The sequence below is a fragment of the Takifugu rubripes genome, chromosome 19, assembly GCF_901000725.2.
Source record: "Takifugu rubripes chromosome 19, fTakRub1.2, whole genome shotgun sequence".
Lineage (NCBI taxonomy): Eukaryota > Metazoa > Chordata > Actinopteri > Tetraodontiformes > Tetraodontidae > Takifugu > Takifugu rubripes.
In genome coordinates this window covers 17932820-17952136 of record NC_042303.1, presented here as the reverse complement: position 1 = coordinate 17952136, position 19317 = coordinate 17932820, and the positions used below count along the sequence as shown (strand labels likewise).

Here is a 19317-nt window from a genome sequence, read left to right as displayed (position 1 = left end):
AATAGGAGCAACAGGAGCAACAGGAGCAACATGAGCAACATGAGCAACAGGAGCAACATGAGCAACATGAGCAACAGAAGCAACAGGAGCAACAGAAGCAACAGGAGCAATAGGAGCAACAGGAGCAACAGAAGCAACAGGAGCAACAGAAGCAACAGGAGCAACAGGAGCAACAGAAGCAACAGGAGCAATAGGAGCAACAGGAGCAACAGGAGCAACAGGAGCAATAGGAGCAACAGGAGCAACAGGAGCAACAGGAGCAACAGGAGCAATATCCTTTTTTGGCAGGCCAAATCACCAGTGGTGGGTGATTTTTATTTATGTCTTTCTGGGCAAGACCAGCACCCGACCCCCCCCCCCCCCCACACACACACACACACACAGACATACACACACGCACACACACACACACGCACGCACACACACACACACACACACACACACACAGGTCTGCATCATTTCAAAGTAACAGTGATAGGAGACATAACTCACACCTTGTATGAGTGTCTGTATGTTGTCTCTGACACAAAGATGAAGGAAGGAGCGCACGCACACACATACCTGCACAAAGCCCACAACACACACACACACACACACACACACAGGAAGTCTCCTGATCATTGCCTCTAACCACTATAAACTCATTGAGGGATCCAATTCTAATACAGGATGAGTAATTACATTTAATCCATATATTCTATCCAGATGTGCGTCATATCAACCAGTGGTGTAATTAAACACCCCAAACAGCAATTCCTGCGTGGACGATGAGCCATAAAACAGGTGCAACATGTCGGCGTTGGCGGCGGCCTGGGGAGATTTATTATGCATGTTTACAATTAGTGCCATGTTTATACGGTTAAAAACAGATTAAACCCAGAACTGCTGTATTCTCAACAGTGAAGTGTTTTATTTACCTGTTACGATTAAGGTCAAGTGTTACATATAAGATGAAAAGTGCTGCAGAACATATGACAGTAGCTGGTGGACAAATTTTGGATTTTCCCTTTCCTGTCCGGAGGGTTTTTGCCTCAGATATTAAGAGGAAATTGATTCGTATCGTGCTGGCTGTTGACTTGTTTACTAAAAGCTATCATTCAGCAAATGGACCTTATTTAGCATTAAAAATTGTAATGGTGATAAAGCAAGAAGGAATCAGGACTTACAACAGTCAGCTCATGCAGCATTTCTAGTGTCCAGCTGGTTTTCAGAGGGAAAGATGATAAAAAAAACGGTTCCTGTGTCATCAGGCTGGAACAAAAACCAGCTCCATGAATGTTTGTGTGTTTTCGAGCATGACCTCTGACCTCTCCCTGACCTCTAATCTCCATTAGTGCCGAGGGAGAGGAAAAGTATATTGTTACAGGAAGAAATAAAGATTAAAGATTGCGCCTCTCGTTTTCCAGGGTTTTTGTCCCAGCGTTTTTGGGTTTTTGTCCCTTTTTTGTTAAACATTAAGCAGGACGTATTTGCATGAATCTGGCCGAGCAGAGGAGCAACGTCACTCCCAGAGAATGTGTTCAAGTTTATCTACGAGCCGCCGCCCTCTCAACGTGACAAATAAATGAACCCCAGCAGTTCTCCTGATGTAACCTACACGCCTATTCCCCGGAGCAGCCGCCAGGGAAACTTGACAGCATAAACACAGAGAACAGCACGAGGTTAGCAAAGAGGAAACAGACGTCTGAGAGAAAGAGGCTTCGTTCAATAGTTGAACAACGGTTTCTGTTCACAGCGGAGCTGATTCTCCCACTCTGACTGTTCAATACTCACACCTAGAGCTACTCTTGGATTTCTACCTGAAGGAGAGGCTTCCTTGGCTGTGTTGGGGATGGAAATTGTGACCTTTCCAACAAGAAAAAGCTTTTAATTTGGCCCAACGTGCGGCTAATTGCATCCAGCACCAACTGGAACCGACAACTTGAAACAATGTGGTAGCAGTAAACAAGTCACATGGAGAAGAAAGTAAAAACAAGACCATAAAATACCATAATAACCACACAGGATCCAGCCACAAAGTGGAATTAGGTTTATATAAGTTTCTTGAGAATTTAGAAATTCAAAGGGGTCTTTCCAAACAACAGTGAACTACCTACAATTATATTATTCTTATAGATCATTTTGGTTCTCTTGTGATTTTACAGTTCCTGCAGCCAAACCACAGCACCCCCCCCCCCCCCCCCCCTTCCCCACAGGGTGGGTGGCAGAATCTGGTGAGGCTTTTTGTTTTCAAATGATTGCAAAAATCTTTCTTTAAATGATGCTTGTTTTGACTGAGGCTTTAAAGTGCATGAACATTTATCAAGGAATGTTGTCTCATCACAGCAATTTGCACAGATTGCGTGTCGTCTGGGAAAGCAGAGCCCAAATGGGACGAGTGGCGTGGAACCCCACAGGAATTGTTGCCAGTTTTCAGACTAAATGCGTCACTCCTCCGCGTGTCACTCCTCTGGAATCATGGGAAATTGGTGATGTCAGATTAGGGGCATGTTGACAGTCCCAGCTCTCTAACCTGACTGTAACCACATTTAAACCAAGTCTAAACCCAGCAGGCAAATGTCAGCAGGCGGTTGGAGGACCGATAAACACCCATGATGCCGCACTGCTGCTTTAAAGGCAGGAACCTCATCCCATCCTCTAAACTCTCCTCCTGGTGTTGGCTAATAGCAGAAGTTCACCATAAAAAGGAAAATTCAGACCCATTTTTACTGTCCACTCTCTCGTTGGAGACGTGGGTGAAGATTCAGGGTCTACCAGACACTTTTCACAGGTAAAAGCTGAACCATCACTTTAAAACTCTGGTTCCTCACAGGGGAACTGCTAAAGAACAAGAGCGAGGTTGTCCAGCAGCCCTGCTAACAGCTCTTTTACTCATTGTGCTCCAGTGAAACAGTGAACAGAACAACCCTCTCAAACTGGAAGTTCCCTCATAAGTGATTCTACGGAATAATGCACGGCAGAAGCATAAACCAGCACCCTCTTCTTTTATTTACAGCTTTATTAGGAAGTCATACATAAAATCATTTCATCAGTATAAAACGATTTGCAGTTTCACAGTGTCACGTTAGGTCATTGCAGATATAAACAGAACCAAATACTGTAAAAGTCCAAAAATGTTCTAAAATGTTCACTTGGAGGTCAAGGTAACACTCACTCGTGTTCCACGAATTGCAACATCAGAGCATGTGAGGAACCTGGTGGTTGGCTGCTCTGTTTGAACAGCTTCTGCACCCAAAGCATATGGATCCACTCTCACCGAGTGTCTGTGTGTGCGTGTGTGTGTGTGTGTGTGTGTGTGTATGTGTGTGTGAGCGTGTGTGTGTGTGTGTGTGTGAGCGTGTGTGTGTGTCACCAGCTGTTTGATGGAAGGAGAAATGATGACGGTTGCTTCACTCTTCCTGAACAGGCTGGACGAGTGTTTCTGAGAAGAAGCCAGAGTGATTTTCTAGATCCCCGTGCAGGTTCCAGCTCTCCTCTCTGACCCCCTTCAGCAGGCCCTCATGCTGACAGAAACAGGGACGAGATAAGATAACCTTTATTTATCCCCACAGGGGGAAATTTAAAGTATGATCAAACACATAAAACACATTCTTGACTTCTGCTCTAAATCAAATCAGCTCTCCCTCCACAGGAAGGTGAAGGAACTCTGGCGAAGGGGCCCGGTTGACTGACTGCACACCTCAACAGCCAACACATCTGTACAGCTGACGAAGACACATAGTGACTAAACAAAACATTTAAAACCACAAGACTGACAAAAAAGTGGGGAATGTCAGGATTTACAGTAATAATATGAGTTTACTGTATGTTGAAGGTGATTCTAAAATAGACGTAATCAACAAGAAATCCCCTCAGTTTGGTTCGGGGTGTTTGAGGATGTTCAGCTGCTGGTTCTCAAGGACAGTTTAAGTATTATAAGTTCAGCAGCAGTGGAGCCAAAGTGGGATTTTCCCACCATTGTTGAGCAATTTTGTTCACATCCAACGTGACTGCTGCGTCTCTGTGGGCTGATGGAGTGAATCCATCCTTCAAAACACTCTTAAAACCTGGTAACCATGTTTCACTCATTGAATCACACAACTGGAGCCACAGTGGAAATATCCCAGAGTGACGTTGAGCTGCGTAAGGAGTGGAACTCAACGGCTGGATATGAGAAACAGCCCAAAGGAGAAACTTTATCAAGATGACTTCCATCAGGCTCCGATGGAAAAAATCCCCCCGCGCTGGCAGAGAAAGTAAGAAACGTGCACACACCAACCTCCTGAGTGTCATTACTGAGCACTAAGATGACGTCTCCCTCGTCAAACTGCAACATCCCATCTTGAGTCGTGGCTTGACTCGCTGACGCCACCGCCTGGTCAGAAACCAGACTCACATTAAATTTAACTTTAAAAATCCTCCTAAAAAAAACTCACATTTCCAGTTCTTCTGCTAAAGCTAGTCTACTTTTTTATTTAATTTTTTTGGTTAATGTTTTAGCATGATGATCTGATGACGTTGTGATCTTCACCGATCGTCTCAAATATCCTCTAAAATGTTGAACATCAACTTAACTGTACCTTGTAAAGTAACCCTGGGGGGTTAATGGAGCTGGAGTCCTCCCCCGAGTCAGCTGTGTTCTCTTCCTCGCTGCTTTCCTGCTGCTTCGCTGTCATTAGGGGGCGACCCTCTGTGGAGCGGAAAGAGTTGCGAGGGGCAGGAACTGGAGCCGGTTTGGTCTGAGCTTCCTCTGATGGGGGCGCGACCCCCTGCTCCTGCTCCTGCTCCTGCTCCAGGTCCTGTGGAGGATCACCTTCTGCAGAATCCGAGGCCACTTCCTGAACTGCAGCGTCTGACTTCAGAACACCCACGCCAGAGTCGTCCGATTGGTTGGTAGCAAGTTCGGCCTCTTCATCTTCCTCCTCTTCCTCCTGCGGCTCTGCCTCTGCCCCCAACTCTTCCTCCGCCTCCTCTCGACTCCCTGAACTGCCGTCGCCGTCGCCGTCATCGCACGCCGACTGTCGCTTTGGCGTGTTGTTGCCACTGGAGCTGAGATCAGAGTCGGACGAGTTGACATCTTTGGACGAGTCGTTATTCTCCTCTGGTAGGTCGGCGCCTTCAGAGATGCTTTGAGACAGTTTAGCAGTGGGGGAGGAGGGGGCATCTTTTGTGGTGTCAGCAGAGGAATGGATGGAAACATGGTCGGCAGGGAAAGCTGTGTTGCATGGGATGGGATTGGAGATGACCAGCGACTTCCTCTTCTTCGATTTGCTTGATGTGCTGTAAGAAGGCAGATGCTTGTTTTCAGCATGTAGCAGGCACAAAGTCAGAAATCTAAATAAACTTTTGACTCCAGCAGGTCTCACCTGTTAAGACCCTTTATGATGAAGGCTTTCCCCGAGTGTTGGGTCTCCAGTTTTTTCATCACATTGTACAGCTCGCGGTTCAGCTTGGACACAAACGGCATCGTGAGCAGGAATCTCACATTTCTGACATCGTTCATCAGATTTCAGAAGACAGCGTTGGAGTATAAACTGGACCTACCACGCTCATTTCTTTATAGAAGACATCCCTCAAGTTGGAGACATTCTGGAACACCGTAACATAGCAACCAATCCGGCTGTAGGGACAAACCCAGCTCTCAGTTAGTCAAAAAATAACATTTCAATAAAGATGACTTATTTTACGAAAACCCATCAAACAGCTGTAAGTCTGTAGCACCAGGTGAAAACTATCCACATACTGGAAAGACAATATTTACATAAAAACCGACTGATTTGAGAAGTAATACCGTCTCCCAACACAAGAGGGCAGCACTCATTTGAATATTAGTCCAACTTTGTCAGTGGAAAAGCTGCAAATTTTGTAAGACCCCATTTTCTATATTAGTCAATTTCCCTTTATTCACACACACACTGATCTGTTTCATCTTCAACTGTAAAAACTATTTTCTAGAGCATCTGCGTCCACCTTTCTCAAATCAGCTTCAAATTTAATCAAATGTTACACCTTCATCTCGTCATGGCCCAGAAGTTCAGCAGGACATTCTGCTTAATCTGGAACACATTCATACCTCTGATAGAGGACAGGAAGTTCCTCCCGTAGCTCATTATTTATCTCTTCAAAGACATTCTGGGCTTTGGTGAACTCTTCCTCAGCCTGTTGGGTGAATGAGAGGCAGATGTGTTTAAACAGGGGTCATACCGAAACTCCTCCCATCAGTTCTCAAACGCTACCTTTGTTATCTTGGCTTCGTCCTTCTTCTTCGCACTTTGTAGCGCTTCCAGGTGGTGTCGTGCTGAATCGTAGTCCACCAACTTGCGTCCGCGTTTCGCCACTCTTTCCTGGAAACATATTCAAGCACAAATTTCCTGGTGTCTTAGGCTTACGCCAGATATCCGCCACGACGCGCTGAAACCAAAGATGTGATCGGTACGTAGATAAATTTGTGCGGAGTTTCGAAGAGAGCATCAGGTTACCTTGACCTCCGTGAACTGGCCCGTGTAGTTCTCCATGGTGCGCACGATTTGGTCACTCATTTTCTCTTCATAGTCGTTCCACAGCAAATCTTCGCTCTGAAGAAACACAAAACAGAAAAGACACGATGTCACCAAACTACGGGGACGAGTTTGACATTGCAGAGAGGGCAGAGACAGCTCACTGTTCACATGCGCACCCACACCGCTGGGATCTCCTGCGATGGGTGCAAAAAAATAACGTTATCTGCCTTTTAATCTGTCGTCTCTCATCGCTCCGTAATCAGACGGCAGCCTGCAGAGCGATCTGCTCAGTCCTTCAATTTAGGACGTCCAGTCAGCAACAAGCAGCCACTAAGGCCAAGTGAAGGTTCCAGGACTTCTGGCTGATGGCTCCTCAGTGGTTAGCAGCTACAGCTTCAAGAGTAAGTGGACATTTGCAGACTATAGCGCAGTATCGCACACGGTGGGGGAAGAGGGGGTTTCTGACAAGCAGGACTTGTTTGTTTACAGAATGCATCTGTGTCGCCACCCTGCGAGCGAGCGCCACTTCGCTACAGATTGTTTTTTACGTTCCCGAAAGGCCTTTTGGCTCCTGATCACATTTCTCCTGCTTTCTTCTCAGTAACGTCCCCATTGTGCCATAAATCATATGTTCAGTGCAGGAACTTCTTCTCTGAAACAGGTACCTTCGGAGGAACTTTTCTCTCATTGGAATGTGCCTGTAGCTCATTGGGAAAGGTTATTTCAAGCTGTAAAGCCGTCACTTAGTCTCAACAGTGTCAACGGTTTTAAATAACTCTAAATATTACATCAGTGTGATCTCAGCTGGTTTCTAGGTTCTTTTATGGGGCCAGAATTCTTCATGCTGTACATCTGTAACAGCTTGAATGCACCTGACTCACTTTGAAAATTCCCCTCTTTTTCCCTTCAGTCTCGATATCACACCTCAAACCGCTTTTGTTTCATGTTAAATACAACCAAAAAAGGGTTTCAATGCATTAGGACTCTTAGATTTACAGTGAAGCTACTTGCCTTCTACTGGGTCATGCAGGTTATTTTGTAAGAACAGTCAGGCTGTGACAACTATGATCGTCCCCTATTTAGATGCATCCTAAACTCACCTCTGTGATGACAGGAAGGTCCTCCACACCGTTCCAGTCTGACTCATAGACGTCTCGCAGCGTGTGCGACAGCCGCTTGGACGTCTCGTGCACGGCTTCGGAAGGGTGCGGCGAATTTGGAGGGGGACAAAAATTATTTTTTAAAATAAATCCACAACCAGTGACAGTAGCACAGGAGGCATCATGGCGGCTTTGTGTTCAAGGCTGGAGAGAGAAGGTCAGAACAACACCGGTTTCCTGACAACAACAAGAAGCCGCAACGCTTGTGGCTCGTGAATCACGCATTCATCGCTGAATCGGCCGTTTTCACTGCAGGGTTTTGTTTTCTCCATTACGACATCCCTACACAGGCAGACCTGCCAAGGATCCCACTTCCTTATTATTCACCAGCGCTTGAGTGTGAGCAGCTGCCTGAACAGTGTAAACCCACCTTTCACTGCAGCGTGGTATGCTTTGACATCTTTAAACAGCCTGTTCCCGTCCACCTGGGGACAGAAAACAGCCTCAGTTCAGCAACAAGGTCACTGGAGGCCAATCAGAACCCAGTGAAGTTTCCTCTTCTATTCTTAAACTCCCACCACGTGTTTAAGTGTTAATAGGAATCACAGTTGTGGGTGGTGGGACGTCTGTAGTGAAGTGAAAGTAGAAGAAAATGTTTCCTTCCCATTTCCATTTCAAATGAAAATCTCTGGCTGCGATGAACTCCGAAGGGTTTGGATGTGTTTGTTTCAGTGGTGTCGAGATTTTAGAAAACACAGAATGGTTCTGAAAAATAACAGGCCAGTACATCCTGTTTCACTTTCTGTCTGAACCTGCTGGTATTTCAAAGCAAGAAGAGACCTGTTCTTTTCAAGACCTAAGACAAAAGCTTTAAAGCAACTTTGTGTGGCTCATGTGATGAATTACAGAGGATTGTTGTCTTAAAAAGGAGGCACGAGTACAATCATAAGCTACATTTAGAGAGTTCCTGTTTGATTCCATTTTCTGCTAATTTAAACATCAACTAGTTCAGCACATATTAATCTTTTCCTTTCGTTACATTCAGGATCAAAATTTTAGGTTCACCAATCCGAGGAATTCCAAAAGAGGATTTCAAAAAGAAACTTAATTTTCAACAACTGTTTTTATATTAGGACAGAAATCACCTTCAGTACGTTTCATCAAGGTGGTGCCCACACATTACATTCCTACTGCAGTAATTCATCTCCATGACGATGACTGAACACCCCAACATGGGTTTGGTACTACCTGCTGCTTGTTGAGGTTCTGAAAACAGAGCTCAAACTGCTCATCCTTGGTTTCCATGGTTTTGCCGAGTTTTTGAAGAACCTAAAAGAGAACATACATTTACAGGACAGCAGAGTGAGGGTTAGAATGAAGGAATATTGTGTTGTCGTACTAAACAGGCAGGAAAAGGAGTTTGTTGGCCCTCACTGGGCCAAAAGTCTGTGGCTCAAAGCTTCATTAACGTGCAAATCTGATCCTAGCTTAAGATGATGAAGATCCTCAGCTGCTCCACTGATTATATATTCATCTGGTTATGGTGCACCAAAAAGGTGTTTTAAAAAGATGAGAGCTGTAGAGGGAGAATGGAACTACGACAGAACTGAAAACAACTCAAAAGTCGACATAAAGTCGTCTGATTGGCTTTGAAGAAGTGATATCGCCGAGACCTTCTTGTTCCTAGCGTAAACATTACCCACGAACATGCCCAGCTGCTGTTCTGCAGGGTCACCAGAACCAGCATTGTTCAAGCCCAAACCCTAATAAATCAGGCTTGGCCGGTTTCAGAAGGGTGACCTGGAGGCCGAGGAGCTGGTGGAGATGATAACTTGTTGCTCAGCGTGACTGATGTTGTTCAGACACTTGTCCACCCTCAGACACCACCTACGCTTCACTTTGACACACACAAGCAACCATGTCGCCACCCTTCAGTCCACAGCCTGCAGCTGCCTGACAGGCTGGACGCCACAACCAAATGACCTTAAGCTGAAGACCACCCCAGATGACCTATAACTCTGTAACAATTGCCCCTCAAAGTCCTTATCTAGATAAGAACAACATGCCCTTCTGGAGCTGCAAACCTCTGCTACGGCAGAAAAATGAACCTCTGTGGGAAACACTCGCCGAGAGGAAGTGTGCAGTCAGGAAGTGGCAGCTTTTGTGTCAGCACAGCACTGAACGAGCCCATGATGCTCAGATCAGCTTTCCAATCACTAAAATCTGCAACAGAAAACTGTTAGAACTGTTGCAGAACTGTTACATTGTGGCAGAGAAACGTGGGGAAATGATGCAACTTGTTTCATGACCAACTGCTCGACTATTGGTCCACATTTTACTGCTTTCATAAAGAGAGATGTGTCTCATTCTAGGGGCTACAGGACGGACCCGAGGACTGACACAACTGTGTGCGGTTCTGGAGCTATACTGAGCCAATGCGAACGCTTCCCCTGACTCACCTTCTCTTGGGCTCGATTCAGAGACTTCTGGACCCGTTTGGCGAGGAAGCCAGCTCCAGCCTGGAGGTTCGGTCCAATCTTGTTTTCTGCCATCGTCACTTTTTTGCTCTCGGTTGCTCCGCACCAAACTCAGTCCTGCGCGCGTCCGCTGCCTCCTCAAACTGCCTTCTTCCCTCTGACGACTTCAGTTCAAGGCGATGGAGGTGGAGCAACGACGCAAGTGTCGAGATACGCTCACAACCGACAGCTGGGGGGTTCGTCACACCGTCGTCCACGACGGGGTGGGGGGCTGTTTAAACTTGTTTTAAACCTGTGCAGGAATGGGGGAGACGTTTCTGAGGCGTGCAATCCTGCCGTGCGTCACAGGTTTGAAGAAGAATGAAGGGGAATCTAACGACGCTCACCTGGAAAGGATGTGCACGGATTGCGTTTTATGGCGATGCGTTCACTTACCGGATTCAGCCGTGTGACATAAACACGGAACGTAATAAAGAATAAATGAATTCCCAACGAAGTCACGTCAAAGTTTGTTGCTGTCATGCAGCCTCAGAAATGACATGTTATACTGCCACCTACTGATGCGTAAAAGTGGATTATTGCGATTTACTGGGTGGTCTAACGGAAAGCTGGTGTGTTTGGTAATTAAAAAATAATGGTGTTAATATTATTTGACAAATACAATCAACAGACGACCAACGAACCCATTGATTTGAATATTTATCGTGATTATCAACAGAAGAATTTGGCAACACTGATACACCTAATGTAGATATAAAATCACTATTCAGAGCAAGTGTTGTCGGTGGGATGTACAGTTTAACACTCTGCAGTTCTTTATGATGCAGTTGGGCTGTGGAAATACCAAGAATCACAAGTAAATAGAATAAAGACAAATCTATTTTCAAAATTTATCGCGAACAATCTATTGGGATAATTTCCCACTAGATGGCGCTAAAAACCGACAGTTGCTAAATAATCATTCGCGAAAAGTAGACAGCGGAAATCAGAGAAAAGGATTGTTTCCATCTTTGCAACTACTTTCCTCTTCTGTTTTGATCTAAGGTTAAAATAATCTCTTAATTTTCGTTGCAATGTTTGTGTTATATTTATGTCATATTGCTCGCAAGACCCACCTAACATAATATCCTCCTGGATATTGCGAGTACATCTCATAAAAACGCACGTTTGGAATAAAAAAAATCGTTTGAAGTATTTAATTAAAAAATTAGTAGATTAAGTTTCTTCTAGTTTTATGGCATATCAAAAGGCACCCATATTACGTCTTCGAGGTGTGTGCGTTTCGATATACGGCGTTAACCGCGCGGGCGGTGCACTTCCTGTCGTCGCCGTCGAACAATGGGCCGTTTGGGTGGACGAGGTGTCTGTAAACGAGCGCACCGACAGAAGTGAGGCAAGAACTAGTTTGGCGGGGTGGGTAGATTAGGTGCCGACACTGGACGCTGACAAGTTGCCTTCTAGTGTTTTCTTCTAGAAAGCTCTTGACACACTCGTTAAAAGAGCGTTGCTGTGGCGTCAGCGGGTTTTTACCCCTTCTAATCACCCATCTTTCGACGCATGCCTCTGTAGGCAGGTGGAGTTATCTTCAAAATGCCTCCCATCGAAAACGAATCCGGGAAAAATGATCTCAAATCTCGAATACAGCAACTTATCGACTCCAACCAAGTGATGGTTTTCAGTAAAAGCTACTGTCCATACTGCGTGAAGGTAAGGTCATTTTGCCGTCGAGCTTTCGGGTTTGCTCAGGGGAAACTTCCATCCGGTCCCGCGAAGATGGGCTCGGTCTAATTGCTGATTTTGTCCTTGCTGCGACCGACACATTCACTCCATTTAATGCTCGCTAGATGGCTTTCATCACTCATCCATCTAAGATGAACATTTAAAAACCCAGAGCTAACCGCAGAGAAGAGAAGCAGCTTGCAGAAATGATTGAGTCCACGATCAACTTGCAGCTTTTTAATAACTGATTAAAAGCTGCGCACATTTGTGGGGGGGCATTTATGTGCATGTGTTTCTTTTGCATTCAGATTTGATGTGAATTATTCATGGCACCAATGTCTGTGTGTTGTCAGGTCAAAGACTTGTTCAAAGAGCTGCAGGTGGAGTGTAACGTGGTGGAGTTGGATCTGATAGGTAAGATTATTCTATCTTATCACTCATTTTTTTACAGAATCTCCTCATTCAACCCCTGGTACTTTGGTCACGACTTCAGTCAGGTTTATTCTAATAAAAGTACTCTATTAGGTCTGTAAGGGCTTTATTTTGCCTCCATACATTTGCTGGATGTTTCGCTTGGTTGAAATGAATCATCGATGTTTTGTATTCCGATGTACTTTAGTCATGGTGAATCAGGATCCGTGAGTAGTGGGGAGGACAACAGGAAGGGTTAAAAGAAATAAAGTTCATTGGTCATGTTTTAAATGACTATAACTAGTCATGTCCTTGATACAATGTAAATATGGAGCGTTGACTATTATGGCTGTAATTTAAAGTAACCTGTTGCAGCGCCACAAAACTTGCTGAGTCACCCAGCGTCTCTATCTTGGCCGGTGTGACTTCATAACAAAACCCAACCTTCCTGCTCAGAGGCCAAATTCTAAACCTAAAAGGTGTCTGTAGTGTTATAAGGAGTTTGTGCTGAATGACTGGTCTGTAGATGCAGAGACGAGGGTTTCCCCACAGAACACAAAGGCTTGTTTAAATATTTCACCCTCTGCTTTTGTGGTGCTTGTCATTTATTTACCGAGCTCTTCCTCTACGTCCAAAACAAACTGGTGCCGAGGGAACCGTTCAAATATTACCAGATGGAACTTAAATAGGCGTTTGTCTTCACCCTTGATGCTTTTGTTTAGAGGATGGAACCAACTACCAGGAGATGCTGCTCGAGATGACTGGGCAGAAAAGTGTTCCTAATGTCTTCATCAACAAGACCCACGTCGGTGGCTGTGACAAAACCCTGCAGGTGCCGACAATCTCACCCTGTAACGCCCTGACAACACAGTCGATGTACACGACCGCCAACCTACCACTGTTTTTACGTTTAGGCTCATAAAGACGGCAGCCTGCAGCAGTTGCTAAACGGACAGAATGAATCCTATGACTATGATCTCATTGTGATTGGGGGAGGATCTGGAGGTCTTGCTTGCTCAAAGGTAACAGAAGTTTACCGCAACAAAAGCAGCATTGAATCCTTGTTTCTTTTTTTTTCTTTTTTTTCCAGTTGTGCAATGTCTTGGTTCAAACAGTCGATATGCAACTGAAGATACTGTTGTAATCGTCAACCGCACCTACCTTTTTTTTCCCAACAGGAAGCGGCTCTATTGGGAAAGAAGGTCATGGTCCTGGACTATGTCGTGCCCACACCCAAAGGAACGTCCTGGGGTACGGTCCCTCCACTTACTGTAACGCTCTTGTATTTATTGGACGTTTTTTTCCTGCTGGCTCATGGTCACTTCCTTATGGCGATCAGGTCTTGGTGGAACTTGTGTCAACGTTGGCTGCATTCCAAAGAAGCTGATGCACCAGACGGCTCTGCTGCGCACGGCCATCCAGGATGCCCGCAAGTTCGGCTGGGAGTTCGATGAGACGGGTGAGGGATCCAGTTTTCCCCCTGGGATGTCACAGAAGTAAAAATCCACTTGATTAATCGGTAATCTGTCTGCGTAGTCAAACACAACTGGGAGACCATGAAAGAGGCGATAAATAACTACATTGGCTCGCTGAACTGGAACTACAGGGTTGCTCTGAGAGATAAGAAGGTGGACTATGTTAATGCCTATGCCGAGTTTATTGATCCACACAAAATCAAGGTCAGTCACTGGGAAGATCAGTAAAAACAAAGTTCTGCTTCATTTGGTGCACTTGTAGCAATAGCTGTTAACTATCTAACTATTTATCACTGTTTTCCTGTGGACAGACAACAAACAAGCGAGGGAAGGAGACGTTTTACACGGCAGCAAGGTTTGTCTTGGCCACTGGTGAGAGGCCACGTTACCTGAACATCCCTGGGGACAAGGAGCACTGCATCACCAGGTGAGAACACATTAACACTGATTCTAGAGTGACATTAATCTCCAGAGTACTGAAACCTCACCTTTTACTCGTGTTCTCTACGACCCCCCTGTCTAGTGATGACCTGTTCTCGTTGCCTTACTGCCCGGGAAAGACCCTGGTGATCGGGGCATCTTACGTGGCTCTGGAGTGCGGGGGGTTCCTCGCTGGCCTGGGTCTCGATGTCACCGTCATGGTTCGGTCCATTCTGCTGAGGGGCTTTGACCAGGACATGGCCAATCGTGCTGGAGAATATATGGAGGAGCATGGAGTAAAGTTCCTCCGCGAATACGTCCCCACAAAGGTGGGTCGGAACTGAAACGCTGTCGGAGTGAAGCATGCTGGGTATCTGCAGTGGGTGCTTGTGTTCTTTTGAAAGGCTTGAACCTTTCTGTTGGTCTGACAGATCGAAGAACTGGAAGCAGGAACTCCTGGCAGGCTGAAGGTGACGGCCAAGTCCACAGGTTCTGAGGAAGTCATCGAGGGGGAGTACAACACTGTAAGTACTAATCAGCCCGGCCACATCTGCTCGCCCTATTGGCATATCTGCCACTTTCATGCTACTTTAGCATCAGAACAGCTGTTTTTAAGTGTTCAAGCTAAAAACCAAAAGAGGTTAATTCTAATAGTAATAATTATGGGGAAATGGTATTTTATGGTTTTGGTTTTTTCTCTTTCACAACAAATGATCACATGACCTGACCACCATTAAGAACGTCTACATGATCTAGTTGGTCACTTACCAGTTTGAGCCCTTGTATTTTGGTCTAAGTGAATCATATTTATGACACTTATTTACTTTTGATTTTAATTAAACATAATATATCTCTTTTTCCTTCAGGTATTAATTGCTGTGGGGCGGGATGCCTGCACGGACAAGATTGGCTTGGACAAAGTGGGGGTCAAAGTCAACCCCAAGTAAGCTTAGAATCTCTTTAGATCTCCATGTTTTGTCCTCAGAATTGCGTGCACTGTCCCTTTAAGACTTGTGGAAGAGTCAGGGTGATTCAGCAGTTATTGCTGTGGCACGGATCTCTGCAGGGGTGCTGCGAAATTGTTGTGGGACTTGCTGACATGTGGAGGATGCTATCAACAGGACCCCCCCTACAATGCATTAGCTGCATTTTAATGGTGTCGGGTGTCTAAATGGAAAAAAAAACCCATTGGCCTGTGTTTTACAGTTGACTGTATAATTGTATAATCTTTCTGGAACTATTCCCCTCCTCGATGAAGGCCTGAGGCATCCTGTTGGACCTGCAGGGATTAAGACAGCATGAAGGCAGCTTAGAAGAGTGCTGAGTGAATCATATGATCCAGTCTTGTGACCCAAGTTGTATTTAAATTAAGCTTAACAACAGTCAGAAGGCTACTCGGTTAACTACGATTAGTTTTTTCTGCTCCTCACATTGTGGAAGAATGGGCATTGTGACAACCTGCTTTTCCCTCTATCTCATGACCTTTGACCCTCTTTATTGTAATTCTGTATGCAACACTGTGCTGTAAACACGAGCGTACTGGTCTTTGAAGAAGCAGTTATCTTCATTTATGTTTTAGAATGGATGCTACGGGGCAAAAAAGTAGTTTTCCCCACAAAAAGCCACAAAATCTAAATGTTTAGAGTGTCACTGACCTCTGTGGATCTGCAGAAATGGAAAAATCCCAGTGAATGATGAGGAGCAAACCAATGTGCCCCACATCTACGCCATTGGAGACATTCTGCAAGACAAGTGGGAGCTGACGCCTGTGGCCATCCAGGCTGGGAAGCTGTTGGCACGACGTCTGTATGGCGGCTCCAAAGCCAAGGTAGATGGAGCAGAACCGAGCCGCAGCATGAATGTATAGTGAACCGAATCCCGCTCTGAATTGGACATAAGGAATGCATGTATGGCAGGACGTTTACGATAAAGCAGCGATGGACTCTGGAGATGCTTGTTTGTTCGCAGTGTGACTACGTCAACGTTCCGACCACTGTCTTCACCCCTATGGAGTATGGTGCTTGTGGACTGTCTGAGGAGAGAGCCGTGGGGCTTTATGGTCAGGAAAACATCGAGGTAACGTGCACGCATGAGCAGCTGCTGCGATGCAACATTGACTAATCCATCACTGTTGTCAAACACATGTCAAACGATCCGAGTTGGGCAGGCGCTTGCAAATATTTAGAGCCACCTTTTGAATTTTAAAACGAACCCAAATAAGATGAAGGCAAATTCTGCTGGTTAAAAAGGTTTGTTGTCTTTTAATATTATCGTTTATTTAGGTGTTCCACACACTGTTCTGGCCTCTGGAGTTCACCGTGCCGAGCAGAGACAACAACAAATGCTACGCCAAGATCATCTGCAATAAACTAGACAACGTAAGATCGTTTCACAGTTCTCGCCGGTTCTGATCTGATAGAGCCGGGTTTTTTGAAGCCTCGTGTCTGATCAATGATGTTTTCTGCTGTGACGCCGGCGCGCCGCAGGACCGAGTTATTGGGTTCCACTACCTGGGTCCAAATGCCGGCGAGGTGACTCAAGGCTTCAGTGCAGCTATGAAGTGCGGGGCGACCAAGGAGCAGCTGGATGGTACCATCGGCATCCATCCCACCTGCGCTGAAGTGAGGCCACTTAAACTCTCTTGTTCCCTTTAAATTTCAGACTGAAAATGTGATTTTTCACTCGTGATTCCTAAAGATGTTTAAATAGATATAAACTTTCGGTGCTCTTAAATGAATAAACACTCAAATAGAGGAGGGTATCTGTACAGAAAACATGATTATGAGCTCAACAGCAAAGTTTTATTGACTCACTTATTTACCACAATGATGAAAAATGTAAAAATAACTTGGTCTGTCAATATTGTTAAATACGTTTTTCGCTCTGCAGATTTTCACCACTATGGAAGTGACCAAGAGCTCTGGTGGCAACATCAACCAGTCTGGCTGCTGAGGTTAAACCCTGCTTGTTTAGCTGGCTGCCCTCATATTTATCTCAGTTCATTTGTTCCGCTCGGGCGGCTCCACATTCTGTGTGGCCGATTCTCTAGTGCTGAGTGTGCTGAGAGTCTCCAGCTCTGGCTGAGGTGTTCTGATATGAGGGCAGCCTGCTGAACAGCGGGGTTACTCTGCTGATGTATGTTACCAGGCCGTACACCCTGTCCTTCTCAGAGGAGCTCCAACAAGCACGGCTGTTTGACGCACGTGGGAGTTGGGCTGTTTGTGAGGTCTTTGCTCGTAACCCAAACTAGTGAGGTGGGCAAGGATTGATGTCTCTGCAGAAGAACTTCTTGTTGGCCTAAATTTTTCGTCCAAGCCCCAAACTTTAAACTTTGCTCTCTCTCTTTACCTCCAAATGGAATGTAGACAGAATTTAGGGTTTCTTAATTACGTTCTGAAAATCAAGATGTCAAATTTAACTTATGAGTTATCAGTGTAGTGGTTAATATTTGCCTTTGTGAAGCTGAGACATCGGGGCGGTTTTGCCTTTGAAAGGACTTCTTATCGTCACCAAAGCTTTTAAAGTACCAAGACAGTTGTAAAATTTGCCCCAACATGTGGCGGCACTCAGATATTCATAGATAAAACAACCTGAAATATAATTAATGTTGTCTCCAGCAGAAGTTTGTACTCTACTGTTTGTATCTTGCTGTTTGCTTTCTGCATTCTATATCTGTATGGTATCCTCAGTATCGCAGAGGACCGTCTTCTGCCTGCTGCTGCTGTACAAATGACATCCTTCACGGCGTCCAAACACTGTAGATTTGTCTCAATAAAAGTTGAATTCATCTGGTGTGTGAGGCTCTATAATTGGCAGGGAATTGCAATTCAACAGGAATATATTATATCAAAACTGGTCGTGAAACCCAGTTCTGGTGGCTGTGATCCAACCAGATTCGCCTGGGCCAGGGAGGGCAGGGTGCTGCCTTTGAGGGGTTTAGGCACCCCTGATATCCATGTGTAAGGAACCATATTGGTAAGTCAAGAGAGGACAGGAATGATCAGTTACATGTGCATAAAGCTCTACTGGCATCTCCGAACGCTCAACAAAATTAGATTCTAGTTGACAAGTCTGACAAAGCTACATTTTGTCTGCTACACAACCTAAAAAGTCCTGTAATTACTTGTCTGGTTGAGCGCTGCCTCCTGTCTGAAGGGCGCTACATGAATAAACCTGCCTCGTGCACTCCCACACTGTCCGGAGGAAAGTGAAAGGGTGTGTTCGGGTTTCAGCACAGGTGCAATCGTGACCTGTCCTCGTGTTTTACATGCTGTTCAGACGCAGGTCCAGTGGATCAAAGGTGGTCGGTTCAGAGGGCTGTGGAGACATAATGGCCTCCTTTCTGTGAGGCTATTCAGCCTCCACAAGCGGCGGTCTTGATCAATGGAGTAAATCCTTTGTTGGTTTCTCTCACCTGCATCACTGTCATGACAACTGAGGCTTTGATGGGATTATTTGATTCCCTAATGAAGACAAGCTATTATTAATTCGATTTAAAAGATTCACAGTTGTATGTTTATGGCGCCCATTTAAAAGTACAACGTGTCCCTCCGACAGCTGTAAACTCGATCTTAAAACGCACGCTTTAAAACTTGCAACACGATACTTCTAAATCTGCAGCAGGCCTTTCAGCTGCCTCGTCTGCTGTATATTTGCAATCTTTTTTCTATACTTCTTTGATCTTTATATCCATAAAAGCAGGAATGGGTTGGAAGCAGCTGGGTGTAGTTGCAAACCACCACATGGACTTATTCTATGGAATGTAAGGTCAAAGGTCACAGCTGGCTCTTTCCTACTTACAGGTTTTTACAGTGTACCTTATCAGTCAGGACCCATTGTTGGTCATGGCTCTTCATATGTGTTTGCAGAGAAAGACTGTGAGCTACAGGCAGGCCCCTTTAAATGCTTTATTATCACAAATGTGGTAGAAACAGATTAACCTGATAGTGAGTAATGGCTCCGCTCTCACAGACTTTCCTGGAAATTGCTCAGAGTTAATTTCCTGTAAAGATCATGAACGATATCGACAGGATTTCCCATCTTACACAACATGCAGTCAATTAGAAATGGCAATCAAACTGCCCTTTTTGAGCGGCTGCTTTAAAATATTCCAAAGAAAAGGTATCAAACCTCTCCAAATATCTAAATTCAATAATAAAACCCTGAAGGCAACAGAAACTGCTATCCTGTGAATTTGAAAAACGTGCATGCTGAGGGTGGATGGGGTGTATTAGTT

The 19317-nt window shown here is 45.2% G+C and overlaps 2 protein-coding genes across 2 annotated transcripts; one reads left to right on the top strand and one right to left on the bottom strand.

Moving 5' to 3' along the window:
* Nucleotides 1–2969: 2969 nt before the first annotated feature.
* On the bottom strand, nt 2970–10308 carry bin2b (bridging integrator 2b). Its single transcript, XM_011614391.2, has 12 exons — nt 10039–10308; nt 8828–8908; nt 8010–8064; nt 7580–7674; nt 6459–6554; nt 6216–6323; nt 6053–6138; nt 5524–5599; nt 5346–5428; nt 4560–5259; nt 4259–4354; nt 2970–3503 (listed from the first exon to the last, which is right to left on the bottom strand). The coding sequence occupies exons 1-12, from the start codon at nt 10129–10131 to the stop codon at nt 3390–3392; spliced, it is 1683 nt and encodes a 560-aa protein (XP_011612693.2). The 5' UTR covers nt 10132–10308; the 3' UTR covers nt 2970–3389.
* Nucleotides 10309–11435: 1127 nt separating this feature from the next.
* txnrd3 (thioredoxin reductase 3) lies at nt 11436–17869 on the top strand. Its single transcript, XM_003973749.3, has 16 exons — nt 11436–11763; nt 12129–12189; nt 12909–13018; nt 13101–13208; nt 13365–13437; nt 13526–13645; nt 13723–13865; nt 13973–14088; nt 14185–14410; nt 14513–14605; nt 14948–15024; nt 15753–15909; nt 16050–16157; nt 16364–16459; nt 16568–16702; nt 16971–17869. The coding sequence occupies exons 1-16, from the start codon at nt 11647–11649 to the stop codon at nt 17031–17033; spliced, it is 1803 nt and encodes a 600-aa protein (XP_003973798.1). The 5' UTR covers nt 11436–11646; the 3' UTR covers nt 17034–17869.
* Nucleotides 17870–19317: the final 1448 nt, after the last annotated feature.